Source organism: Pan troglodytes, chromosome 8 (assembly GCF_028858775.2).
Source record: "Pan troglodytes isolate AG18354 chromosome 8, NHGRI_mPanTro3-v2.0_pri, whole genome shotgun sequence".
In the NCBI taxonomy this organism is placed as follows: Eukaryota; Metazoa; Chordata; class Mammalia; order Primates; family Hominidae; genus Pan; species Pan troglodytes.
In genome coordinates this window covers 55,504,852-55,532,531 of record NC_072406.2, presented here as the reverse complement: position 1 = coordinate 55,532,531, position 27,680 = coordinate 55,504,852, and the positions used below count along the sequence as shown (strand labels likewise).

The 27,680-nt window shown below is 48.0% G+C and overlaps 1 protein-coding gene and 1 pseudogene across 1 annotated transcript; both read left to right on the top strand.

The window, feature by feature from the left end:
- The first annotated feature begins 19,221 nt into the window (after positions 1-19,221).
- Positions 19,222-23,689, top strand: LOC129136094 (translation initiation factor IF-2). Its single transcript, XM_054659474.2, is given in 6 exon segments — positions 19,222-19,589; positions 19,592-19,743; positions 19,745-19,812; positions 19,814-19,903; positions 19,905-19,999; positions 20,002-23,689. Coding segments are annotated over 6 exon segments (753 nt in total). The 5' UTR covers positions 19,222-19,567; the 3' UTR covers positions 20,328-23,689.
- A 2,529-nt stretch (positions 23,690-26,218) lies between these two features.
- LOC100614978 (double homeobox protein A-like) lies at positions 26,219-27,363 on the top strand (annotated as a pseudogene).
- Positions 27,364-27,680: the final 317 nt, after the last annotated feature.

Below are 27,680 nucleotides of genomic sequence, written 5' to 3'. Positions count from 1 at the left end.
TAAAGTCAAAACACCTGCCATCAGTGCAGCCACTGGCTAAATTTCAGGTGTGCACACAAGGATTTTGTTAAACTTCACGAGTGGTTGTCGGAACCAGACCAGGCACTGAGGAGCGAGGCAGCTTTGAGGAGGAAGTGGCACTGATGCTGGAAACTTAGGTTCTGATGGGGACAGACCTAGAAGAAGGATCACTAAGAGTGACAGGTGGGAGATAGAGTGAAATCATTCAGAGGAGGGAGAGGTAGCTTTCCTCTGAAGGCTGAGGGGGTGGAAGTGAACTTCACAGATGAAAGGGGGCTCAGAGTCTAAACATCTCCGAGAGCTGAGAAGCTATTTATCTGGCCTCTGGATGTGTATCTAAATGTATATATATATATTTGGTCAAAATGAAGTCACTTACAGACTGTATTTAAGTGAAAAGATTCTGCAATTTACCACCTGTTGGCTCTAACCCAGGATGGCCCAGCCCTTCCTTAGTTTGCACTTCTTTCCTCATGAAGTTGAATTGTTTTCATGTTTTTAAGTTATGCATTTTGTAGTCAGTGAGTTGTCATTTTACATTCTTTGCCCACATCTCCTTCCCTTTAATAATTATGGATTGTTATCTCCCATTTACATCCGGGAAACTTCAAGAGGTTGCTAAGGGTCTCCTTCAAGAAAGGGTTTGTAGCTTATCTGAACTTGTAGATTTCTTGGATAATTTGACGCATGTTCAGAAAAATGAATTTTTTTTTTGCTTTCGCTCACATCAGTATTAGTCTGTTCTCACACTGCGAATAAAAACATACCTGAGACTGGGTAATTATAAAGGAAAGAGGCTTAATTGACTCACAGTTCCACATGGCTGCGGAAGCCTCACAATCATGGCAGAAGGCAAGGAGGAGCAAGTCACATCTTACATGATGGCAGGGAAGAAAGAATGAGAGCCAAGCAAAAGAGGTTTCCCCTTATAAAACCATCAGAACTTGTGAAACTTATTCACTACTGTAAGAACTGTATGGGGGGAACCACCCCCATGATTTAATTATCTCCCATCAGGTCCCTCCTACAATACATGGGAATTATGGGAGCTACAATTCAAGATGAGATTTGGGTGGGGACACAGCCAAACCATATCAGATCCAATTTCACATATTTTTGGACCCAGGAAACCCCACTAAGGCCAAGATTACATATGCTTTTCCAGAGTCTGCTTTTGAAGTCTTCAGGAGGCTCCTGTGGAGAAAGGAGCTGCTGTCCAAGCCAGAGGGCCTGTGGGTGGGATGGGCAGCTTCCTCCACATTCCCTGTTTTCCAGGCTCAGGGGGGCAGCCACTGGGAAATGGGATGCAGTCAGGTCACTTGCCGGCCATTCGCCCAGCAGAGAAGCCACCAGGGTGGGAAGTGGCTCACTAGGATGAGTGCTGGGCCAGGTCTGGTCAGTGTGACCACCTTGTCCTGAGCTTATGATGATGAAGCTGCAGTCGGTCAGGGGCACGCAGAACAGAGTGCAGCAGTCTGTGTGGTCTCCCCCTGCAGCGGCATCTAGATGCTCTGCATGAAGGACAGGAGTGTCTCCATATCCCAGGGCTTCCACAGCAGGAAAAGAACTGACGAGGAGCAGTTCCAGGGATGGGAGAAGACAGAAGGACAAGCCTTGCTGTAAACTCAGGACAAGCCTCTTGGAAACAGTTTCAGAAACAGGCTGGAGGTGGATATGAGGAGGTGAGAGTAGAGGGGCTGATGGCCCCAGTCAATCAGTGGATGGCACTCCCAAGGCTCAGGAAAGCTGCCCAGGGTGTCTAGGCACCCCTTTAGGTCTCAAACGCTGGTATGCATCGATTCTGGAAGGCTCGTTAAAACATAGATTGCCAGCTCCACTCAGGTTTCTGATTCAGAGTGCTTGGCTTGGTGCTGGGAATTTGTATTTCAACAAGTTCCCCAGTGAGGCTGTTGCTCCTGGTCCTGGGACCCCTCACTGAGAACCAATAATGTTTCAGGATCCTTGAGGTGTCACTTTTCTGGCCAGAAACCTCTGTGGAGGGTGGAGCCATTGCCCAATATTTGTTCAGGACCAATGGGCTTGTTCCACTCACTCAGCTCATTCCACTCACTTGGCCTGGCAGGCTGCACTCAGCTCACGCCACCAGCCTGGATCCCAGGCCTGCCAAGGGTAAGCCAGGCATGGAGTAGTGAGGGGTGTGTGAGCAAGTGAGCATGGGGTCTGGTCACTGCACAGTCAGGCATGCTGGCTGCTGCAGTGGGATGGGCAGTTCCAAGTGCCGGCATGGGCACCAGCTCTCTGTGAAGCTGTGGCTGAACTAGGGACACTGCAAGCAGCTTCCACAGCTGCCACCAGGGAACACAGTGGTGCCCAGAAGCTTGAAGACTCCAGGAACCACAAGGCCCCAAAGAGGGAGTCAAAGCCCTGGCCTGGGGAGCTCCCAGGTCTGGGCTCCCTGAAGGGCTGCAGCTCTTCTCTCCTTCTCTTCATCTGCAACATGGGGAGCAAGGGACATGTATCAGCACTGTTTGTGTTATAACTCTTTCAGCCCTGCTATTCAGCAAGTCCTGAGTTCTTGTCCCGCATCCAGGAAGAATGAGGTACACAGACAAGTGAAGAATGAGCAAGGTGAAGAGGTGCTTTATTGAGTGACAGAATAGCTCAGAGGAAGCCCCGGAATGGGTAGCTCCTCCCTGCAGCTGGTCATCATGTTGAGTGTTCAGCAGACAGGAGGCCCTGAAGTGGGTGGCTCCTCTCTGTAGCTAGTTGTCCTGATGTCTACTCAGCTCTGGCTGAGCCTGGGGCTTTTATGGGCCTCAGAGGAGAGGAAATGCCACCCTGATTGGTCCATGGACAGCCACAGGTGGGCTGGAAAAGACATCACAATTTCCCACTATGGTCCATGGGACTGCTGTCCTGGCCACCAGCCTTCAGGACATCCCTGACCTGAAGGTGGGGCCTCACCAGGGACCTGCCCCCCCCAACCCTATAACCTGTCTGCCTCCTGCTGCTTCTCATGGTGCCAAGGCTGTAGGTGCCAAGGGGTGCCTGCAGGTCAGCGCCAAGCTGCCCTCAGGCCCCCATCAGCTTCCCTCCTATGCTCATCAGTGCCCAAAGTCTGGAGGGTGCTGAGGTGGCAGCGGGCTGATGTGTCAGTACTGCCCCAAGCAGGTGCACACCCAGCTAGGCTGTGACAGCACCCAGGCTTAGCTGGACTTTGCTCTGAGATTGGAGGGGGTGCCAACAGCAAGGAGAAGCCAGGCAGTGGGAGCAGGCATTTTCAAGCCCGCGAGGGGGGGCCTTCCCTGGCCCCCAAGGGTGCAAGGATGCCTGGGTCTGCAGCCACAACTTGGGCAGCTACAGCTGTGCCCAGAGTGGGTGTGGCTCCTTCTTGCTCCATGGAGCAGGAGGCCTGGGTCCATAGCCAAGAGTTGGGTGGCTGCGGCTGCATCCAGGGAGCTCCCACCCCACCAACTCTGAATGAGTGGGGCTCTCATTTGTCTCCAGCTGCTGCTGGTTCCACAGAATGTGCAGCCCTGGCTGCACCTCCTTGCCACAGCCAGTGTGATGGCAGCAGCCACTTCAGACAGGCCACCACTGCCATCAATAAGAGGTCTACAAATTCCTGGTTTCCAGTGTCCTGGCTGCTATGAACATGGTACCCATGTGGTTCATCCTGGAGACATGGCTTTTGCCTATAACTGTGGCTCACCAAATCCTGCTGCATGACACAGACCATGACCAAGAGCCGATAAGAGCCACTCCTTGGATATAACAGAAACCAGCTTAATGCTGCTTGCAGGACAGTTCTTTGGGTGGCTTGGACCAATGCAGTTCTCCTCACCTTTTTTTCTTTTTTTTCATTTTGAACGGAATCTCACTCTGTTGCCCAGGCTGGAGTGCAGTGGTGTGATCTCGGCTCACTGCAACCTCCGCCTCCAGGGTTCTAGCAATTCTCCTTCCTCAGCCTCCACAGTAGCTGGGATTACAGGCACCTGCCACCACGTCTGGTTAATTTTTTTGTATTTGTAGTAGAGATGGGGTTTAGCCATGTTGGCCAGGTTGGCCTCAAACTCCTGACTTCATGTGATCCACCTGCCTCGGCCTCCCAAAATGCTGGGATTACAGGCGTGAGCCACCATGCTCGGCCCCCACTTTTTTGCTTATAGTTCTCGAGAATAACTATAGAATGTGCTGAAAATGCAACATCCTGAGATAAGGAGGAACTGACCAAAACAGCCCAGGCTCTGTTCTTGTTCCCTCTAGAAACAGAGTGTTCTCCAATGCTTTAGCCCAGCAATTCCCACTACCTTTGAGTATAACACCCAGCGCCAGCTACTCTGCCGGGTCTCTTAGTTGTGGTACAAGTGGAGCAAACAGATGAGAGTCCATCCACTCTGGACAGCTTTCCTGAGGCTTGGAGGACTGGCTTGTCCTGAAACCTAGGCTTCTATTGTCCCTCACAGCCAATCTGTAAGTAATAAACCCACTTCAGTTCACCTGTTTATGGAGTGGGCAGTGTGTGAGGCCCTGGGGTGATTCAGTGAATCACATCAGGTGAGCATGAGGGGCTGCCTGGGAGAGGGGAAAGGCCATGTCAGGAAGGAAGGCCAGGAGAGGGGACCTGGTGTGGCAGAGGGCACTGTCCCTGGGGGAGTGGTGAGAGCCCTTAAGAGAGGAGGTTTGGATCCTGAAATCAGCAGGGAAGCCTGGAAAGATTAGCTGCGGAGAAGCAGACAGGGGTTTCAGCCTAATGCCTTGCTGGATGAAGAACTGCTTGGGTCAAATTTGCCTTTGAATCCTGGAACGTGGTGCCTGGTTTTCCCTCTGCATGTTGCCCTGTTTCTCAGCTACCTGTGTGTGTGGGTCCTGAGGTGGGGCCATCATGGTACACTTGAGGAGGGGCTCCGTGTGGGACTCCAGGGATCCACAGTTCAGAGCTGGTTCCTCAGGGAGTAACGAAAGGGGTGGGGAGGAACCCAATCCTGGGCCTGGGAATGGGTACAGCAGAAAGTGAAAGTCAAAAGTGCAAGCAATGAAGAAAACAGTAAAACAGTGCCAACACTGCGCATGTTCAGTGGAAGGCAAGGCACGCCTTGCATTTGCAGTCACTAAGTCACACCACCTCCTCAAAAACCCTGGGGAGTTGGTGCTGACTTCCCAAGGCCACGGAGCCAGCAGTTGCAGAGCAGGATTTGTGCTTTCCTCAGCCAGGCTGTGCTGCCCTGCCACGCCCGCGCCAGGAGGCCACGCCCCCAGTGGAAGGCCATGCCCCCACGGCTTGCAAGGCTGGACTGCAGGCGGGTGAAGGACTCGGTGTCCTGTCTTGTAATTTGTCTCTTAAGTGTGACACAAACACACACACACACACCACGTTTGAAATTTGCTCCATGACACTCAAGTTCAGAAATCTCATGTAACTTTAATATTCAAAATCCATGTCAACCCCAATCATGTTTGTGGGGTTCTATGGGGTCTCGAATGAGGAATAGCTAGCTGGATTCCAGTCCACAATGGGCACCCTCACTGTTCGGCAGCATCCTGGGCCACAGTCCTCACGATTGGCTGGGCCAAAGAGACCCAGGACGCTGCAGGTTCAAGGCCAAGGCACTGGCCAGCCCTACGCCCACCAGCTGGACCCAGCCCAGTCCTTGTTCGTCCTCAGCTCCTCCCCCGCCTCAGGGAAGTCGCGTCCTGGTCAGGAGGACCTGCAACAGCCCACACTGTGTCCTTAGGGCGAGGGGGCTGTAAGAGTTAAAGAAAGAGGAAAGAAACATGAAAAGTGGCTAAACAGTCAAAGACAGGTTTATTTTGGAGAATAAACCTGAGGGGCTTCTAGCCTATTTCTGTCAGGAGCATTCTGTCTTACAGACTAGGAGTGTTTTAGCGTGAGAGAGCTTATCACAGATTTGAAGTGTTTCTGTGTGGGGGAGAAGTTTATGGCAGGGTTGGAATGTCTCCCGCGGGAGGGGATGTTATCTCAGGCCTGGCATGTCTCTGGTCGGAGAGGGGTTTATCTTAGGGTTGCAATGTTTCTGGTCAGAGATGTCATTTGTGGTTTATGGTCATGCTGACCGTAGCCATCAGGCTGATGACCTTTAGATTTAGGCAGTTTTTGATCAAGGGGAACTTTAAGATGGCGGTGCTTGTACAAGATGGAGATGCTCCTGCTCTGTCAGGGGCGAGGAGAGGCAACTCTGGGTGAGACCGCAGCAACAACAGCAGCAGAAAGGACCAACCTGCAGCTGGGCGCAGACCTGTCGGCAGGTCCTCCTGACCAGGACGCGACTTTCCTGAGGCGGGGAAGGAGCTGAGGACTAACAAGGACTGGGCCGGGTCCAGCTCGCGGGCGTAAGGCTGGCCAGTGCCTTGGCCTTGAACCTGCAGCGTCCTGTAATCCCAGCACTTTGGGAGGCGGAGGTGGGTGGATCATGAGGTCAAGAGATCGAGACCATCTTGGCCAACATGGTGAAACCACGTCTGTACTGAAAATACAAAAAATTAGCCAGGTACGGTGGCGGGCGCCTGTAGTCCCAGCTACTTGGGAGGCTGAGGCAGGAGAATCGCTTGAACCTGGGAGGCGGAGGTTGCAGTGAGCTGAGATCGCGCCACTGCACTCCAGCCTGGCGACAGAACAAGACTCCACCTAAAAAAAAAAAAAAAAAAAAAAAAAAAAAAAAAAAAAAGTACCAACCTGCTCGTTTTTGGTGCATTGCTATAAATAACTCTTCCGTTAAATAAATGTACGGGCTAACGCTGCTGCTTTTGCTGTGAGGCTCTCATCTCAGCTTTGGAGGACGGAGACCAGTTGCTGGTAGAGTTCACGCACTCCAGCAGAGAGGGACTTCTGTGGTCCCCACAGCACGCGATTGGCTGGCAAAGGGCCTCGCAGAGGATGGACGCCCCCAGGCGGCCCTGCTGGGAGACGCCTGCCTGGGCAGCGCCTCTTCCCCACCGCCTGTCCTGGGCTGGCCCGCCTTCTTGGTTTAGGAAGCCAGATTCTCTGGTCCCGGCCGACTGTGCTTAGCCATTGTTTGTTGTTTTTTTCTTTTTTTTCCCTTTGAGATAGGATCTCGCTCTGCTGCCCAGGCTGGAGTGCAGTTATGAGATCTCGGCTCACTGCCCCTTCAAACTCCTGGGCTCAAGTGATTCTCCCACTTCAGCCTCCTGAGTAGTTTGGACCACAGGTGCGCTCCACCACCGCCCAGCTAATTTTCTTTTTTCTTAATAGTAGAGATGGGGTCTTGCTACATCGCCCAGGCTGGTCTTGAACTCCTGGGGTCCAGCAATCCTCCCTCCTCGGCCTCCCAAAGTGCTGGGATTACCGGCATGAGCCACCACCCGGCCTGCTTAGCCACTCTTAAGAGAGCGTTTGTTAGCCACAAATTCTCTTAGTTTTCCTTCATCTGAGAATGCCTATTTGTCCATTCTTGCAGGGCATTTTTGTTTGATGGGTTTTTTTCTTTCAATAAGGGGAAAAATGTGCCACTTCCTTCTGGCCTTCAGAGTTCCATATGAGAAATCTATTGTCACTTGTGATGTTTTCCCTTTATAGATGAGGTGTCATTTCTTTCTCACAGCTTTCAAGACTTTTTATTTGCCTTTAAGTTTACAGAAGTTCGACTATGATGTCCCTTGGAGTGTCTTTGTGTTCATCCTGTTTGGTGGTCGCTAAGCTAAGCTTCTTAAGTCTATAGCTTTGTCTTTTGCCAGAGTTGGTAAGTTTTTGGTCATGATTTCCTCAAATATGTTTCGAGGACCACCTCTTTGTACTCTCCTTCTGTGACTGCAATGGCAGGAATGTCAGGTATTCCATGTGGATCCCACAGGTCCTGAAGTTCGTTTTTACACCCTGTTTTCTCTCCATTGTTCATATTGCTCTATCTTCGAGTTTACCAGTTCTTTTCTTGTTACCTCCATTCTATTGTTGAGCTCATCAGCTGAGTATTTTAAGCAGTCAAATGCTTCATATTTTAGTCCAGTTTTAGATTTACAGACCAGTCCAGCAGGTGGTACAGAATTCCATCTGCTCACCCCACTTCCCTGCCTGTTTCCTCTATTGTTAACGTCTTGGATTGTGGTGGTACATATGTTAAAATGAATGAACCATTATTGACACATTATAAATAACTATCGTCTATACTTCACATTAAGGTTCACTCTGTTGTACAATTCTCTGAGTTTTGACAAATGCATAAAGGTATCCACCTTTACAATTTCATATAGAATAATCTTGCCACCCTAAAAATCCCCTGTACTTCACTCATCTATCCCCCTCCCCCAAAATTTCTGGCAACCCCTGATCTTTTTACCATCTCTATAGTTTTGCCTTTTCCAGAATGTTATATAGTTGGATCCATACTATATATAACCTTTTCAGACTGGCTTCTTTCCCCTAGCAATATGCATTTGGATATCCTCTATGTCTTTTCATTGTTTGATAGCTCATTTCTCTTTTTTTTCTTTTTTTTTTTTTTTGAGACCAGTTCTCATTCTGTCACCCAGTGGTGCAATCAAGGCTCCCTTGCAGCCTCAAACTCCCAGGCTCAAGCGACCGTCCTAGTTCAGCCCAAGTAGCTCTTCTCTTCTCTTCTTTTCTCTCTCTCTCTCTCTCTTTCTTTCTTTCTTTCTTCTTTTTTTTTTGATGGAGTCTCACTATGTTGACCAGGCTGGACTGCAGTGGTGTGATCTGCAACCTCTGCCTCCTGGGTTCAAGCAATTCTTCTGCCTCAGCCTCCCAAGTAGCTGGGATGACAGGCATGCCCCACCATGCCCAGCTAATTTTTGTATTTTTAGTAGAGATGGGGTTTCACCATATTGGCCAGGCTGGTCTCGAACTCCTGACCTTGTGATCTGCCCACCTCAGTCTCCCAAAGTGCTGGGATTACAGGCGTGAGCTACCGCGCCCGGCCTCTTTTGGTATTTTTTAATCATGTTGCTCATTTTCTTATTGTTGAGTTTTAAAAGACTTGTATATTTTGGATACAAGTCCTTTATTAAATATGTATTTTGGAAATATTTTCCCCATCTCTTGCTCCCATCTTCATTCTCATAACAGTTTTTAACTTTAATAAAGTCCAACTTACCAATTTTTTTCTTTCATGCATTGTGCTTTTGGTTGTATCTTATTTATTTATTTAGAGATGGAGTCTCACTCTGTCACACAGGCTAGAGTGCTGTGGCACAATCTCAGCTCACTGCAACCTCTGCCTCCCAGGCTCAAGCAATCCTCCCCCATTAGCCTCCCAAGTAGCTGGCACCACAGATGCGTACCACCACACCTGCTAATTTTTTGTATTTTTGGTAGAGATGAGGTTTCACCATGTTGCCCAGGCTGGCCTCAAACTCCTGAGTTCTAGCTATCTGCCCGCCTCGGCTTCCCAAAGTGCTGGGATTACAGGTGTAAGCCACTGCACCTGCCCTTAGCTGTATCTAAAAACACACCACCAAACCCAAGGCCACCTGGATTTTCTCCTTTGATCTTCTAGATTTTTTAAAAATTATTATTATACTTTAAGTTCTAGGGTACATGTGCACAACGTGCAGGTTTGTTACATATGTATACATGTGCCATGTTGGTTTGCTGCACCCATTAACTCATCATTTACATTAGGCATCTCTGCTAATGCTATCCCTCCCCCATCCCCCCACCCCATGACAGGCCCCGGTGTGTGATGTTCCCCGTCCCTGGTGTCCAAGCGTTCTCATTGTTCAATTCCCACCTATGAGTGAGAACATGCGGTGTTTGGTTTTCTGTCCTTTGTGATTCTGCATTCTACATTTAGATCTTTGATCCATTTTGAGTTTTAATTTTTGAGAAGGGTGTAAAGTCTGAGCTTAGATTCTTTTTTTTTTTTTTTGTACATGGATGTTCAGTTTTTAAGCACCACTTGTTGAAGAGACTATATTCCTTCATTTAATTGCCTTTGCTTCTTTGTCAAAGCTCAGCTGACTATATTTGCCTAGGTCAATTTCTGGGCTCACTCTTTGGAACCATTGATCAATCTGCCTGTTCTTTCACTAATGCCATGCTATCTCAATTATTTAGCTGGATAGTAAGTCTTAAAGTTGGGTAGTGTCAGTCCTCTGAGTTGTCATTCTTCAGCATTTTGACTACTCTGAGTCTTTTGCCTCTTCATATAAGCTTTAGAATAAATGTGTTGATATCCACAAAATAACCTGCTAGAATTTTGATTGGAATTGTGTTGAATCTATAGATCAAGAAGGGGAGTATTAACATCTTAACAATACTGAGTCTTGCTATCCTTGCACATGAAATATCTATCGATTTATTTAGGTTTTCTTTGATTTCTTTCATCAAAGTTTTGAAGTTTTCCTCATATAGATCTCGTACATATTTTGTTTACTTTATGCCTACATATTTCATTTTGGGGGTACTCATGTAAATAGCATTGCATTTGAAATTTCAAATTCCAATTTTTTTCATTGCTAGCATATAGGAAAGCAAATAATTTTTAATATTAACCTTATGAAAATGGTGTAGATTTGTGTCCCCACTCAAATCTCATGTTTAATTGTAATCCCCAGTGTAGGAGGAAGGTCTTGGGGGAGGTGATAGGATCATGGTGGAGGATTTCTCCTTTGCCATTCTTGTGATAGTGAGTTCTCACCAGATCTGATTGTTTAAAAGTATGTAGCACCTCCCCCCTTTTGCTCTCTCTTCCTCCTGCTCCAGCCATGTAAGAAGTGCCACCTCCCTCTTCACCTTCTGCCATGATTGTAAGTTTCCTGAGGCTTCCTCAGCCATGCTTCTTGTGCAGCCTGAAGAATTGTGAGCCAATTAAACCTCTTTTCTTTATAAATTACCCAGTCTCAGGTAGTTCTTTATAGCGGTGCAAGAACAGACTAATACAGAAAATTGGTACTGGGAAGTAGAGCATTACTATAAAGATACCTGAAAATGTGGAAGCAGCTTTGGAAGTGGGTAATGGGCAGAGGTTGGAACAGTTTGGAGAGCTTAGAAGAAGACAGGAAGGGCCAGGCGCAGTGGCTTATGCCTGTAATCCCAGCACTCTGGGAGGCTGAGGCAGGCGGATCACAAGGTCAGGAGATTGAGACCATTCTGGCTAACACGGTGAAACCCAATCTCTACTAAAAATACACACACACACACAAATTAGTCAGGTGTGGTGGCATGTGCCTGTAGTCCCAGCTACTTGGGAGGGGCTGAGGCAGGAGAATCACTTGAACTCAGGAGGCAGAGTGGTGAAAGTGGGCATCTCTTGTTCCAGATCTTAGAGTAAAGGCTTTCAGTTGTTTTCCCATTCAGTAAGATACTACTTGTGGGTGTGTCTTACATGGCTTTTATTGTGTTGAGGTATGTTTCTTCTATACCCTGTTTTTTTAAGGGTTTTTACAATAAAATGTTGAATTTTATCAAATGCTTTACAGCATCAATTCACATTATTATGAATTTTGTCCTTCATTTGTTGATATGATGATCACATTGATTTGTGTTATGTTGAACCATCCTTCCATTCTTGGCATAAATTCCACTTGGTCATTATGAATAATTTTCAATATGTTGTGGACTTTGTTTTGCCTGTAAATTTTCTTGAGGATTTTTGCATCAGTTTTCCTTAGGGATATTGGCCTGTAGTTTTCTTTTTTAATGTGTCTTTGATTTAAGTATCAGGCATTGAAATATTTCTCCCTCCTGTATTTTTTGGAATAGTTTGAATAGGATTGGTATTAGTTCTTCTGTAAATATTTGGTAAAATACAGCAGTGAAGCTATTGCTTCCAGGATTTTCTTTGTTGATACTTTTTATTAAGGCTTTGATCTCATTATTTGTTATTGGTCGGTTCAGATTTTGAATTTCTTCATGGTTCAATCTTGGTAGGTTGAACTACTACAAGAAAACACTGGGGAAATTCTCCAGGACATTAGACTGGGGAAAGATTTCTTAAGCAATACTCCACAAGCACAGGCAACCAAAGCAAAAGAGGACAAATGGGATCTCATTAAGTTAAAAAGCTTCTGCACAGCAAAAGAGACAATCAACAAAGAGAAAATCCACAAAATGGGGAAACATATTTGCAAACTGTCCATTTGACAAGGGATTAATAACCACAATATATAAAAAGCTAAAACAACTGTATAGAGAAAAATCTAATAATCTGATTTTAAAATGGGCAAAAGGTCTTAATAGACATTTCTCAAAGAAGAAATACAAAAAGCTAATAGACTTAGGAAAAGGTGACCAACACCACTGATTATCAGAGAAATGCAAATCAGAGCTATGAGGATATATCATCTCACCCCAGTTAAAATGGGTTTTATTCAAAAGATAGGCAATAACAAATGCTGGTGAGGATATGGAAAAATGTGAACCCTTGCATACTGTTGGTGGGAATGTAAATTAGTGCAACCACTATGGAGAACAATTTGGAAGTTCCTCAAAAACTAAAAATAGAGCTACCATATGATCCAACCATCTCATTGCTAGATATATACACAAAAGAGAAAATAAATATATCGAAGAGATAGCTGCACTCCTATGTTTATTGCATTACTATTCACAATATCCAAGATGTGGAAGCAACCTAAGTGTCCACCAACAGATGAATGGATAAAGAAAATGTGCATATATACAATGGAGTACTATTCAGCCATAACAAAGAATGAGATTCTGTCATTAGTGACAACATGGAATGGTGCCGGACGACATTATTTTAAGTGAAATAAGCCAGCCACAGAAAGAAAAGCTTTGCACATTCACACTCATTTTAGGGAGCTAAACATTAAAACAATTAAACTCATGAAGATACAGTAGAATGGTTGTTACTTGAGGCTGGGAAGTGCAGTCGGTGGGGGGAAGTGGGGATAGTTAATAGGTACAAAATACAGTTACAATGAATAAGATCTATTATTTGATAGCACAACAGGGTAACTACAATAGTTTTTTTGTACATTTTAAAATAACTGCGTATAACTGAATTGTTTATAATACAAAGAAATGATAAATGTTTGAGATGATGGATATCCCATTTACCCTGATGTGATAATTATGCATTGTATGTTTGTATCAAAATATCTCATGTACCCCATAAATATATATGCCTACTATGTACCCATAAAAACTGAAAAAGACCCATAGACGGTGACATCTGGGGATTCCCCTAATACAATAGCGGGTTCTGGCTGATCATCCCACAGGGAAGCCACTCAGCAGCCACACAGTTCCCCTTACGCACACACCCCTAGTAATCAGCTCTGTTAGTGTATAAACATTAAAATATGTGCAGACAATATCACAAGTCATACGGGAAATGGAAAGCAAGACCACAGTGAGGTACAACTTCATACCCATTAAAATGGCTATTATAATGCAAACAAAAAAAGATGGAAAATAACCATCTGGTATGCAGATTATGTTACCTCTGGTCATATGCACTAAAGAAGAGGGGGAGAACTCAAGGCCTCAGAACAAGAGAGAAGTTCAGGCCAGGCTCTGGGCAGTAACTAGTCATGTGGACTCTGAACAATTACCTCATCCTTCATGGCCTCAATTTCCACATCTGTGAAATAAAGGGTCTGGCCAGGAGACACATAACAGCATTCTACATGTAACTGAAGAAATAGTGCCATGGATAGGTGAGGGAGGGTAATTAATGGAATTGCCTCTAGAGGGCAAATAAGTAACAGAATTGCCCCCAGTTTCTTCACGGCTTTCTAAAGAGGGGTAAAGACTTGCTGGATGCCAGATGTCTTCCAGGGATCCCAGAGAATTGGTCTAGGGAGGCAGTGCTTTACTGTATTATAGAAGAGGAATTAATCACACTAATTGCTTACTCTGTACTTTTGCTTAACGATACAATATAAACAAATACAATGAGAAATAATTTTAAAGCAATCAAAGCGCCTTCAAGTTATTAAAGCTCCTGAAGAATCAAACATTACACCCATATATAGAATTATTATACTAGGCACAATTAATGATTTGATTTATAGATGTTTTTATATAGGTTTGATATGCAACAAGTCTAGGGGTAAAAAATCAATAAAATCTGACTTCTAATAAGCAGGAGTTTCTGCCTTTTTCTTAAAAAATAAACTATTATATCAAAATGGTAAAAATGAACATTTTAAAATAAAAATTATCAACATATATTATCATTCTGCCTACTGAATTTTAATTTATCCTCAAAGTTCAAAAAAAAAAAAACTTCTTTCTCATGCAGTTTCCCCATATCCCTAATTAGGATGAATTATTGAAGCATCCTGGGTGATTCCTGAACACTTTCGATCCTTCAGTTATTCAGGTCCAGTTTAATGGCACCTGAGAACAATTATATACTGAGAACTGTGCTATACTGACAAAGGCGACCAAAGAGCTTATACAGGGGCATACCTGTACCCTCACATCAGCTCCCAAGTCTCCAGAGGGAAACGGACAGGACATGATGAATCAGCTCTCTTTTTACTGTGTTATGCTTGGAAAGATTGTTATGGAGACACAGAAGACAGATAAATCAACCTTGCCTGGAAAACTGGAAAAAGGTTCAAGCAGGAGGCAAATTTAGACCAATATGTATCAAGAACTCGTTGATTCTTACAGGAGGAGGATATTACCAGACAGACAAGTGAAATGACAAAGCCATTCTAGAAATAGAAAAGGTAAGGAAAAGAATCAAGAAGTGGAAGTTAAAGGCCAGCTCTGGGTGCTTTGTGACCAGAGCCCAGTTGGCAGTGGGAAGATTTATGTTCTATACTAAGGACGTTCTCTGTAATGACAATCCACCCTGTTGCACTAATAATTTAAGAGCATTTATATGAATATATACAATTCAGGGAAAGATAAAGAGAAAAAATTGCTATCAACTCTGTGTAGATTTGGAAACTGGTATCAAAGGAACAGTTTCAGCTGCATTTCTTTGTCTAGAAAGTTTTATTTAAAAATGTAGTCTACTAACTTGAGCCTCAATTTTTGGCAATAAACTAAAAAACGCTACACAAACCATCACAGAATTCACTTTGTCCTTGCAGGAAAGAAAAAAGAAGAAAACAAACCTCCATGTGAGAGGGGGTCTAAAAGAACTCTCCAAACCTCCATGATTTTGCAGGAGACAAGACAAGGGTAATTACCTGCAGCACCTGGACCCATCTAGATTAACTAAATTTAATGAGGCTCCAGAGGAAGGTCTTCAAGACTCAGACCTTAGTTATGATTAGAAATTAATCACCTGTGTCTTCAGATAGCCCCCGTTCCATGTTTAGAGAGAGATCTTTGAGCACCCATCTTCATTCATTTGAGAACAGGGTCACTGAGAGGGAGTCTCTGAGGTCATAGTTCACTTTCACACTGCCATGAAGAAACACCCAAGACTGGGTGATTTATAAAGGAAAGAAGTTTAATTGAGTCACAGTTCCACATGGCTGGGGAGGCCTCAGGAAATTTACAATCACGGTGGAAGGGGAAGCAAACATGTCCTTCTTCATGTGGCAGCAGGAGAGAGAAGTGCAAAACGAAGAGGGGAAAGGTCACTTATAAAACCATCAGATCTCGTGAGAACTCACTCAGTTTCACGAGACCAGCATGTGGGAACCACTCCCATGATGTAATCACCTCCCACGAGGTCCCTCCCCCAAAACGAGGGGATTACAATTCAAAATGACATTTGGGTGCAGACACAGAGCCAGACCATATTACAGAGCCAGAAGAGCTGAGCAGTGGGCACTTAGTAAATGTTCATTAAACGAAACCCCTAAACAAGGCTGGCTTCATAGAGGTGCCACCTGTGCAATGGCAAAAGCCCCACATTCAGAGGGGACCTGAACTTGGTTTAATGCTATGTTGTCACTGCCTTCAAATTCTTAACATTTTTTTAACAAATGACTCCATTTTCAGTTCACACTGGGTCCTGCAAATTATGTACCCAGTCCTGCCCCTGAAACAAAGATATGGTTTGTTCATGAAGGGGCTCCCTCGACCCTTCCCTGTGCATCTCACTCCAAGATGCCCTAAGTAAAAGGGAACAAAGAGCTAGGAGAAGGTAGTAGTTGATGATGATCTTGGAGGTCCCACCTGACCATGGCTGGCGATGCATATGTGTGGGTGGGAGAATTTGGTTGCTCTCTCCTGGCAGCCTCCATCCCATGCAGAAGGCCTGCACTTTGCCTGTCTGTCCCCCTATGTCCTCTACCTGACTCAGGAGTGTGGATGGGGGAGGGGAGGCATTGGGCCCAGTGCTCCTGGTCCCAGCTGGAGTTCTCTGTTGATCTGGGAGATTTGGCTCCTCTGACTACTCCTACCCCATCGCCATTAGGACAGGAGTTGGTGAAGGGGACAGGGTGGGAGGCTTAATTAGCAGCCAGGGCCAGGCAGCAGGCAGTGGGGCAAAGATCAGGCTGACTTTTCCTGCTACAGATCTGCTCTCTGGAAGAGGCATTCATGGACTGGCTTAAGCTGTGGCTTGGCTATTTTAGGAATATTCTTAACCCTTCCTGAGTCACTGCTGTCATCAGACTTCTCTCCCAGGGCGCAGAGCACCAGACTGTTCCCTCTCCCTGTCCCCTTCTCCCCAGTCCCTGCTTTCCTCCCTGGCAGTTGAGAAGGTCAGAGTTTTCTCAGGGGTGGGGCAAGTTGACTTCTGCCAAGGAAAACTCCCGGGTCCCTGAGTCCCCTTCTTTGTCCTGCCCTGTGACTTTTCCCTCTTCATCACAGCTCTGGACTCAGCCAAGTGGCACAATGGGCATCACCTCAGCCCTTCTTCTCATCTTATAAAATTGGAACCTCAGACTCTCTCATCTGAAAACAGCTGACCTGTATCCCAAGAGTAAGATGGGAAGCTGTAGTCCTGACTTCAAACCTCTGGCAGAGCATGAGCCCCTGCGTGCCTGGCTTTGATGCCCCATTAGGGGCAAGTTTCCACAGCCAGAACCCCTCATGGGGTTCCCTCTGCCTGTTTTTTCCTCCACTCCACGTCCTTCCCAGAGTCTGGCTTCTTGGAAAAGCCTAGGCCAGGATATAGGCATTACCTATGTAAGGCCAAGGGGAGTCCCACTGCTGGCCAGAAGGGCTCAACATCAATATATCTGAAATTCAAGCCATACAGGGGGAAGAGATATTGGCTCAGTGTCAAGGGTTTCTGTGTCCACGCTAGGCTTGCCTGAGCTGGGAGGCCCAGGACATCTGGGCTTTGTGATGCCTTCTGACACTAGGAGTTGGAGTTTGCCACCAACTGCTATTGGGAAAGCTTGACTTGGTGATACAGGCGTAATGCTGATGATGCCATACAAATGCCCAAGGGCCTATAGTGTGCCTGACACTGTCCTGGGCAATGGGTATAGAGGATCAATAATCATTCTCTTCCTGAGAAAGGAAGCTCTCCTGGGCTGGTTAACCAGGCATCTGGCCACAAGCCTGGTCTAGTGTTGATGGGCTCCAGCAAGTGAGTCATCCCAACTAATTCCCCCTCTTCCAGGTTATCACAACAAGCCCAGCTCCAGAAGTGAAAGAGCTGGCTGCAGATGGGGGTGAGGCCAGATGAAAATGCTTTCGCTCCCCTCAAGGGCTGCAGAGGGGGCTCTTGCAAAGGGGGTCATTGAACTGCAGTTTCTTCTGTCTCCAATCCAGAAAGAGCCTGATGGATTGATAAAGGTGTCCTGGGAAAGATTTTGAGTTCAAAGAGACAATCCCCTCCAGGAACTCCAGAAGAATTTTGTCTGGCGTTTAAAGAGTAAGAAGCTGCTGGGTGTGGCAGCTCACACCTGTAATTGTTGTGCTTTGGGAGCTACAGGCAGGAGGATCACTTGAGGCTAGGAGTTAGAGAACAGTCTGGGCAATACAGTGAGACACTCCCCACTACAAAAAAAGCAAGAATACCCCTCTCTTTACCCCTACTTGAGAGACGTGACTAGAAGGCAGAAAGCTGGCTGTTGACGGGGGAGTCTCTCTCTTCAGGCAGAGGTAGGGCTGCTTCCTGGGACAGAGGCATAGATGGTATTTCTGGCTCTGCAGTTCCTGATGAAGACATACTGGGGCACCCAGGCTAACCTTTGGCAAAACTAGGAGCTGAACTCAGGAGTCCCTGATGCCAGCCTCGCTGATGCGATCCCCCCTCCCCTCCCCCATGTGTCTTGCTCCCTAGCTCCCTCCCCACCAGCTTCCAGGCCAGGACCCCCAGCTGGCTGGTGGAGGATGTCTTGCTCCTCAGCAGCTAGGATTTGTAAGTATTTATAGGAACATGGAACAGATCAGTGGCTGACAGGCCCAGGGAGCGTGCAGGCCCCTTCCCAGAGGTCAGCAGCTTCACTCCCCCTTCCTGCACCCCATCCTGATTTGACGGAACCCAGGATGACAAAGAGGGAGTAGGTGAGCAAGGTATGGGGTGGCAGCCTCCATAGGAGCTCAAAGGATGTATTTGTCCATCTGCCCTGGGCTCAGCTTCCACACTCTGAGTCACTCACATCCCTCCACCCTAGCCGGAGCTCACCTGTGTGCCCACATGACCAAGACCACACTGACCCCAAATGTACAGTTTCAACTCTCAACACTTCACTGTCACACTCACGTGTGTACACACATGCTTTCTAAATTCCACAGCCACATGGATGCTCACAGGCTCACACCTTTGCACACACACAGGCTCACTCACAGGCCTACGGGGGGCCCAGATCCCGGTCATTCCCCACAGGTCTTTATAAGGGTTCTGGGAGGGAAACTTGTTTCCTGTCTAAGGCAGGGTGGGAGTGTGTGTGTGGGGGGGGGAACGAGAGTGAGTGTGAGAGTGCATGTATGTTAGTGTGGGTGTGTATGTGTGTAAGGAGCAGGAGTGACTGGGTCCTGAGTTTAGGGAGTGGGGAAGAGAAAGGAGAGATGGAGACAAGCGTGGACCAAGAGACACTCAGAGCTGACATCCTGGAAGAGAAGCCAGGCTGAGATAAGAGCAAGGCAAAGACATAGACACCGACAAGGATCAAGCCAGGGCAGGGTAGGGACTGGGGACAGATCCCGCCCCCATGAGAAGCTGTCACATTGTTGCTCAGGTGGCCTGTGACAGCAGCGCCATCTCCAGCTGGAGCCTCCCCTCTCTGGATCTTGTCATTGTAACTTTGCTTTGCTACTTGGGCAGCCAGGAGTGGTGACAGGCAGGGAATATGGTGCCCAGGGCAGCTAGCCATGCCACTCCAGTCCGGCTGCCAACCCACCTGTCACTGCCCATCTCATCACCTGTGGGGGTGGGGGTGGGTGCAGATGAAACCAGCGATCACCTTGGCTACCCTTGCCTCCTAGTGCCACAGTGGAGGCTAGGGGAGCAACCGGCCTTCCTCCCCAAAAGGTGGTCAGGGTTAACCGCACTTTGCCCAGGTCACTGAAGCCTGCAGCTGAGCTTGGGGAGAATGGGCCGTCTCTGCTCCCAGGCACCCAGGAACTACTGGAGAGAGACAGGAACCAGCCTATGAGACAGGGGCTTAAGGAGGAGGTTGGAGAAGACACGCGTTTGGCATAAACCGGGGGCCCCTCTCTGCGCTCACCGAGCCGGCGGCCTGGGCGGTGCTGAGCCTGCCCCTGGCGGCGTTCGCCTGGGACAGCGCCTGAGCGGTGGCCGATCCCACCTGGATGTCCCGGGTCGGCTCCCACCCCACGCCGTCCCCGGCCGCAGTGGGGAGAGGCTCGCGCTGGTCCTTGCCATACTTGGCTGCTGCCGGGCTCGGGGTCCCGCGTCGTACACGCCCCATCAGCCCTGGCCGCCGCTCCTGAGGGAACGCCCCGGGGAGCCGTTCCGGGCCCCGACGGCTGCGGGCCCCGGAGCCAAGAGAAGAAGCAGGTCCCAGGGCCGACTCCGCAGCAGCATCTCCAGCTTTGTCCGGGAAGCAGAGGCCGCCGCCGGCCACAGTCGTGGGTGAGAAGAAGGGCGCGAGGCGGCCGGGGCTCCTGCCGGGCACCCCAAGTGCGCGCCAGGCTTCTCCATGACAGCTGCGGCCCGGGCTGCCTGGGGCCTGGGACTCCGGCGCGGTCCGGCCGCGAGAAAGGCAGGCGCTGCCCCAGTGGGGAAGGGGCAAGGCTGCGGCTCCGGCCACCGGGCGGGGGCACAGAAACGATCCCGGCGCCGTCTGAGCGCCCAGGTCCGTTCCTGCCGCGGCCAAGAGACACCCGAGAGCGCCGGCGGCTGGGGGACCAGAGGGCCCTGCAACTCACCAGGCGGCCTCGCGGCGCAAAAGCGGGCGGAGCCAGAGAAGGGGCTCGGCTAGGCGGCCACGCTCCCTCCCCGGAGGGCGGCGGGACTCGGATTTCGCCGCTGGTTTTAAAATTGTGCCTGCGGAGCCCAGGACGCTGGGAGGAGCGTTCTGCGCCCCTCCGGTCGCGGTCTCCGCACTAAACCGACTTCCAGAGCCGCCTCTGCTCCCTGTAGGGGCGGAGGGGCGGGCACCGAAGTCCCACCAAGTCGCAGGTCCTCAGCCTGGGGCATGCTTTCTATGCTCCGGATGCAGGGGGGTACTCTGCCTCTCTGCTCCCTGGGGGCCAAGGCGTGCGCTGCAGGCTGGAGCTGCGGCTCCGAGGCTTCCAGGAGCCCCGGCCCCGCCGTCGGTGGAGAAACGCTGGGGGCTTCGAGGTCGCGGCTTCCGGAAATCCGGTTACTGAGCGGAGTTGGGGGTCAGGTTCCAAAGGGATAGCGCCCCGGGTTGTAATCACCATCCGGCCCGCCGCTTCTGCAGCCGCGAGTCTACAGCGGAGCTGTTGGGTGGACCAAGCGGGTGAGGCGCGGGCAGGCAGCGGCTCCGCCTCGTAATCCTCCTCCGACCGGTGCCCAGGGGCTGGCCCCACCTTTCCCTCGGTCACCCACCAACGCCGCTCCCTCGATCCCCAGCACCCCTCCAGGCCCAGTTCGCTTCAGAGGCGCGAGACCCGGAAAACAAGGAAGAAGCGAGCTCAGCCTCAATCCCCGTCCCCACCCCACTTTCGGGGCCGCTGCGCTGGAGAATTGAAGGGGGTGGACCCCGGATTAAAGCCGCTCCCTTCCCAGCCTCGCTCCTCTTTCCTTCTGTCCGTGATGATTTCTTTATTGTCAGGCGAGAGCCAGGCTCCCCGCGCTCACGGGACCGGGCGGTTGGGAGCAGGTTCTGGAGCTCACGCCTGGCGTAGGCGGAGGTGACCCCAGCGCCCTCGCCCGTGCAGGGGAAACAGCTGGTTCCCGCCCGGATGGGGAAACCTGGACTGCGTGGGCTCGGGCGCCTGGCAGGCATGCGGGGCCTCTAAGGCTTGGCCACTGTCACGGGTCCTGTGGTTGTTGCTTCCCCCCTCGCCACGCCCTTCTCCTGGGACGGAGATTCATTCCCTGGCGGGTGTCGGGGACCTGGGCGCAGATTCATTCCCTGGCGGGTGTCGGGGACCTGGCGCTCTTGCAGGGACGCCCCCCGGAGTCTGATACGTGGACTTTAAGATCAGACGCTTCGGGGCCGGGCTGGGAAAAACTGGCGGAAAATATTACAACTCTACTCTCAATGCCAGGCTGTTGTAGAAGCTCCTGGGACAAGCCGTGAAGTCTCCGCAGGAGGCTTCAGAGATATACTAGGCGGCTGCTCAGTTCGCCAAGGTCTTTTCCATTGACTCACAAGCGCCGCCTGGAGGAGGAGGCCGCGCTGGACGCGCCGGCGGCGCCTTTGCCTGGGGGAGCGCAGCCCCGAGCTGTGGCGTGGCCGCGCTGGGAGCGGCGTGTCAGAGGCTGGGCCTGGGGACCCGAGGTTGGGCGGGGCGCAGGAGGTGGGCTCAGGGCTCTCCAGAGCACCCCCCTGAGCTGACCCGCAGGACTGCCGGGCCAGTAGGCACGGGGCCCGCGCGGTGACCTGCGGCCCCGAGGCTGGAGCAGCCACTGCAAACGCCGCGCTGGCCCCAAACACTGCGTCCTTGAAATGTTTTAATTAAGAATAATTAATAGGGCCGGGAGTGGAGGCTCAAGCCTGAATCCCCAGCACCTGGCGAGGCCGAGGTGGGAGGATCCCTTGAGCCCAGAGGTTCAAGACTAGCCTGGGCAACACAGTCAGACTCCATCCCTACAAAACAAACAAACGAAAATAAAACAAACAAAATGAAATTAGCCCGGCGTGGTGGCGCGGGCCTGTGGCCCCAGCTCCTCGGGAGGCTGAGGCAGGAAGATGGCTTGCGACCGCACCACTGCACTCCAGCCTGGGAGACAGAGCAAGACCCTGTCTCAAAAAATGTGTATGTCTGGGTAAATGTATAGATTTTAAAACTATTTTGAAGGCGGCCTTTTTAACTTTAAACTGACCACTCTGGAGGAGACGCCTGACCCAGAGCGCTTTCCCTAAAGTTCGGTGCCCAAAGTGCACCTTCCCATGGTTGGGGTTTCTGCCTTTCGCCAAGCCTTGCCTCTTGCGGAAGTGGGCTCCATAGTGTCTCCCGCTCCGCCCCAACTGGAGAACAGTGTAAATTGTCGGCCGGGCGCGGGACCTCATGCCTGTAATCCCAGCACTTTGGGTGGCTGAGGCGGGCAGATCGCTTGAGGTCAGGAGGTCGACACCAACCTGCCTAAACATGGTGAAACCCCGTCTCTACTAAAACTACAAAAATTAGCCGGGCGTGGTGGCGGGCGCCTGTAATCCCAGCTACTCAGGAGTCTGAGGCAGCAGAATTGCCTGAATCCGGGAGGCGGAGGTTGTAGTGAGCCGAGATCGCGCCACCGCACTCCAGCCTGGGCAACAAGAGTGAGACCGCGTCTTAAAAAAAAAAAAAAAAAAAAAAAAAAAAAAAGAATTGTCAACCAGAGGGAGCGGCAATTCAGAAGCACGCTGAAGCCAAGTCCTCAAGACTAGAAAGCATGAAGCAGGGGAGGCGTTTTGAAAGCGTAAGGACAAAAGACCATGGGCCTGGATGGCTGATTCCGGGATCAGCATCGTAATTTGTTGAGAAGGAGGCCGTGCTGTGCTGCCAGTTATTAATGGGTTTAATCGGTTGATACACAGCCCTACTGGCCTAACCAGCCCAGGGCCCGAGAGGATTTGCAGGTCGTGTCAGAATTTGATTGAAGTTCCTTCCACTTGGCATAAGGAGACACCATCAGCCTGATTGAGAGGGTCATGGTGAGATGGAGCCCGCCAAGGTGGCAGCGCTGAGCTGACCAGGCCACGGACCATAGAGTGGGAGCCTTTCCTGCCCCCTTAACCGCAGCTAACATCAAAAGCACTGGTATGGGCTGTCTAACTGGAACCTGAGTTGGTCTTTGTAATTACGATTCTTTTGGGTTTATTTTGCCAGTTCATTATCCACCCCTCTGAAATCAGGCCTCCCAAATTTAACAGGTGCTGGGGAGGACCCCAGGGAGTGGCTTGTGGGGGCTAGCTGGTGAAACTGCCCTTTCCTTTCTGTTCTATGAGTGTGATGGTGTTTGAGAAATATGGGGCTATGGTTCAGGCACACTTCACATGTGCAAAGATGGAGAAAGCACTCACCTACACATTTAGGCTCAGAATATTGATTGAAACATTTTGAAATATCAAAAATAAAATGTTATTTTTAAAGTTTCTCTGAGATTTCGCTTAAGTTTTGGTAGATATTCTTAAATTTTAGTGACCTCAGTTTGGGAATTCAGTAAGCCAAATATTGTATCCTTATTATTAGTTATATAGAACTATGCCTTAGACTTTGTTAGAAACTTCTGCTTCAGCTTGACTGACTCATTTTCCATTTCTGGTTGTACAAAATGAACTGACATTTTAATGCTGTGGCCACCTTTAAATAAAGTACAATGTGACAAAAAAATACAAATGTTTTCAGAGATAAATGCATTCTTTGACATCTGAGGTTACAGCAAATCTATTCTTCGCCTGCTTGCTTGTTCAGAGTTGTAATATTTGCTTTGGTGTAGAGCTGAAGACACAAATTGGTAACCAGTGGAATTATATGGCCTCAGACTTATTTATTCTCATCATTTGTTTCGCTCATATGCAAATTTATTCTGTACCAGGAAATGTCAATTTAATTATATTCTACAGTACACAGTGAATCATGTAAAGTTAGTCAAGTTGTAAATACGCTAGAACCATTTAAGCTCACAAAAATATATCAGCGCATCATGGGTAAGTGACCTTCCCCTGAGAAAGCGTATCTGTTTAACTTGCATGATCTCACCCTTTAGTGTTTACTTCTTTAGTCTACATTTGTTTCTCAGTTTTAAGTATAATCATGATATGAAGAGACAAGTGAAATCACCACAATTTTGTTTCCAAAATGTGAGACCATGCAAATACTGAAATGAGATTGAATATCCAAAATATCAAACCACAATTATGGCTTTGCTTTACTTTTTGCCTGTTTAAGTGACATGTGGCCTACAATAGTTGGTAGGTATTCCTACCACAACCTTGCTTGGAATAGTGGTTGGCTAAATATAAACTTTAGAGATGAAGGTGGTTCTATACCCAGATTTCAGAGTGACTGCTATGTCCACTTTACTTTCTTTAAAATACATATTTTTTTACTTTTCATTTTCATTTTCTTCTTGGTTGACTTATTTTGGCTTAGGGATTTTTTTTTCCCTTATGATCTCAAGAAATTTTTTCTCATTTAAAAAGACATAATCGTGCCAGGTGTGGTGGCTCACGCTTGTAATCCCAGCACTTTGGGAGGCTGAGGTGGGTGGATCACCTGAGGTCAGCAGTTTGAGACCAGCCCGGCCAAAATGATGAAACCTCGTGTCTACTAAAAATACAAAAAATAGCTGGGCATGGTGGCAGGCGCCTGTAATCCCAGCTACTCAGGAGGCTGAGGCAGGAGAATCGCTTGAACCCAGGAGGCAGAGGTTGCAGTGAGCTGAGATCACGCCATTGGACTCCAGCTGGGTGACAAGAGTGAAACTCTGTCTCAAAAAAAAAAAATTGTAACTTTTCCCATATATAAAAAAAAACACAAGATCTGGAATACAGAGAGAAGCATAAAGCTTTGCAGGTCATAGATGTAATCTTCCAGGAAAAATTTCTTTCAGATGTGACCAGAATTGGAAACATATTCCCTGCCGTCAGATAGCACTGGCTTAGGAGATGAATGAGGAGGAGTCTGCAGGCTACCTCGAGGATAAGAAGGAGGCAAAAGGCAAGCACAGGGGCAGCATGCACTCAGACTAGGGCTGCTCCTTCCTGGGCAAGTTTCAGAAACTCACTGACAGAGCTAGAAGCTCCCATAGAGATGAATGCCCACATTTTCCAGATGGGAGAACTGACGCATTGAAAGGCTGAATGACTTGTCTAAGACTTTGGGGCCAGAACAGGGATCTTATTCCAGTATTTCTTGCATGAAACCATTCTACTTTCCATGTTTCTAATTTATAACTTTTTAAAGGTCATTTTAAAAAGGAAATAACATAAACATCAAGTCTGGAGGCTAGTGGTGGGATTATTCGCATTTATTTTTCCACTTGACTTGACATTTCAGGGCAATAGTGATGCTTAAGTAAAACCAAAATTATCCTGGGAATATAAAAAATAATATATCTGTTTACATTTTGGTGTGGGATGAGTAGAATCTTGTTTTCAAATTCCTTGTTTGAAAGGCTATTAAGAAGAATACACCCTCACTTAACAGTTTTCTAATTCCTTGGTGGTATCCTCTGTCCCTTGGTAACATGTGAAAGTAGAGCACACTTTTCTATTTTTGTTCCTGCCGCACCCCTCATAAGGTGAAGCACGCATAGAGCACTCCCAGGGTCAGTGTGAGCCCAGCACCAGCTCAGGCTGCCGATGCTCCAGAGTCGGATTCCACCTTCCACTCAAATGGCAGCCACAGGTAGACGTGCCCATCACAACCAACTCCGTGCGGTCATAATCTCTGTTTATTCTACAAGTGGTTTCCACACGAAAAATGGCACAATGTTTCTCCGAGGATAACTACTTAAAAATCAGCATACTTAAATTCACAGCAAATATTCAGACAATTGATGAAAACACTTACCCAAACAGTAATTGTAGACTATGCCTTCTGAATATATTTTTCATAAACTTGCAGTAAGGAATCCTCACAGGCACTGAACAATTCAAAAAACGCAAAGCTGTTTGTTAGAATACTGGTGATTTCGGGTAGAAACTCATGCATATCCTGGTAAGGGTTGAAGTTGCACAGGTGTTTTCATTTGTCAAAGCCCAGAAAACCATAAGCTTTAGATTTGTAAATTATGTTGTATTATATGCAACCTTTCTTTTTAAAAATGAGCTGTAAGTGGTCTCCCAGACAGTAGCTCAGCCTCCAGGACTCTCTTCCAGCATGGCCAAAGACACCTCTTCACACAAGATGGTAGCAGCAAATCATAGGTGCAATCACACCAAATTCACAGAAGATCAATTGAAAATCCTCATCAATACCTTCAATCAAAAATCTTACCCAGGTTATGCTATGAAACAAAAACTTGCTTTAGAAATCAATAGAGAAGAGTCCAGAATGCTTGTTTAATGCTTCTAAGACTTTTCAGTGGATTAGTCTAAATGATAAGTGTATTTTTAAAATTTTTAATAAAAATTTATAATTTTTAAGTAAACCTTTCTGTTAACAGTCTTGATTAGAGGATTTTAATTATGCTTAGAGAGAATACATCTGTATCTTCTTCTATTTCATTTGAAAAGTACCACTTTTCAATGTCACACCCATAATGAGGCAGAGTCTAGCTCTGTTGCCCAGGCTGGAGTGCAGTGGCGTGATCTCAGCTCACTGCAATCTCCAGCTCCCAGGTTCAAGCAATTCCCTACCTCAGCCTCCAGAGAAGCTGGGATTACAGGCACACACCACCACACCTGGCTATTTTTTTGTATTTTTAGTAGAGATGGAGTTTCACCATCTTGGCCAGGCTGGTCTTGAACTCCTGACCTCATGATCCACCCACCTCCATCTCCATCTCCCAAAGTGCTGGGATTACAGGCATGAGCCACCGCGCCTGGCTTTTTTTTTTTTTTTTTTTTTTTTTTTTGAGACAGAGTCTCGCTCTGTCACCCAGAATTGAAGAGCTAGGCACAGATTCCAGAAAAGACCAGAACCTGACTTTAGATTCAAGCCACAGCCATGGGCAAGATCAACCTGGTGTGGAATTTCAAAGTAGAGAAGCCAGACGGTGTCATACCACCTATAGCGCCTCTCAATTACACACTCTCATCAAGGCATTTATGATAAACCCATACCCTGGGATTGATTCCAGAGAACAACTTGCTGAAGAAATTGGTGCTCCAGAGTCAAGAGTCCAAATTTGGTTCCAAAATCAAAGATCTATATTTCATCTCCACAGAAAAAGAGAAACTGTTGTGTTCTTAGAACAAGAAGACCAGGGGCAAGATTTCTGAGGGACTTCAAGGTACAGAAAACACACAAAATGGCACCAACCTCACTAGCACTCTCATTTCTCTACAGCCAGAACATGGTGAACACAGTCAAGTTCAGTGTATTTGGTATTATCAACTTAGGCCCCAACTCTCTCTCACAGTCTTCCTGGGAATCTATCCTTTTGCTGAAAGTGCAAGTTAAGCCTTCTGAAGATGGTAAAGAACTTGGCCGGGTGTGGTGGCTCACGCTTGTGATCTCAGCACTTTGGGAGGCTGAGGCAGGAAGATTGCTTGAGCCCAGGAGTTTGAAACCAGTCTGGGCAGCATAGTAAGACCCTGTCTCTATTATAAAAAACAAAATAAATAAAAAGGACTGTAGGAGGCCGAGACAGGTATAGGAGGCACCACACTACCCTATT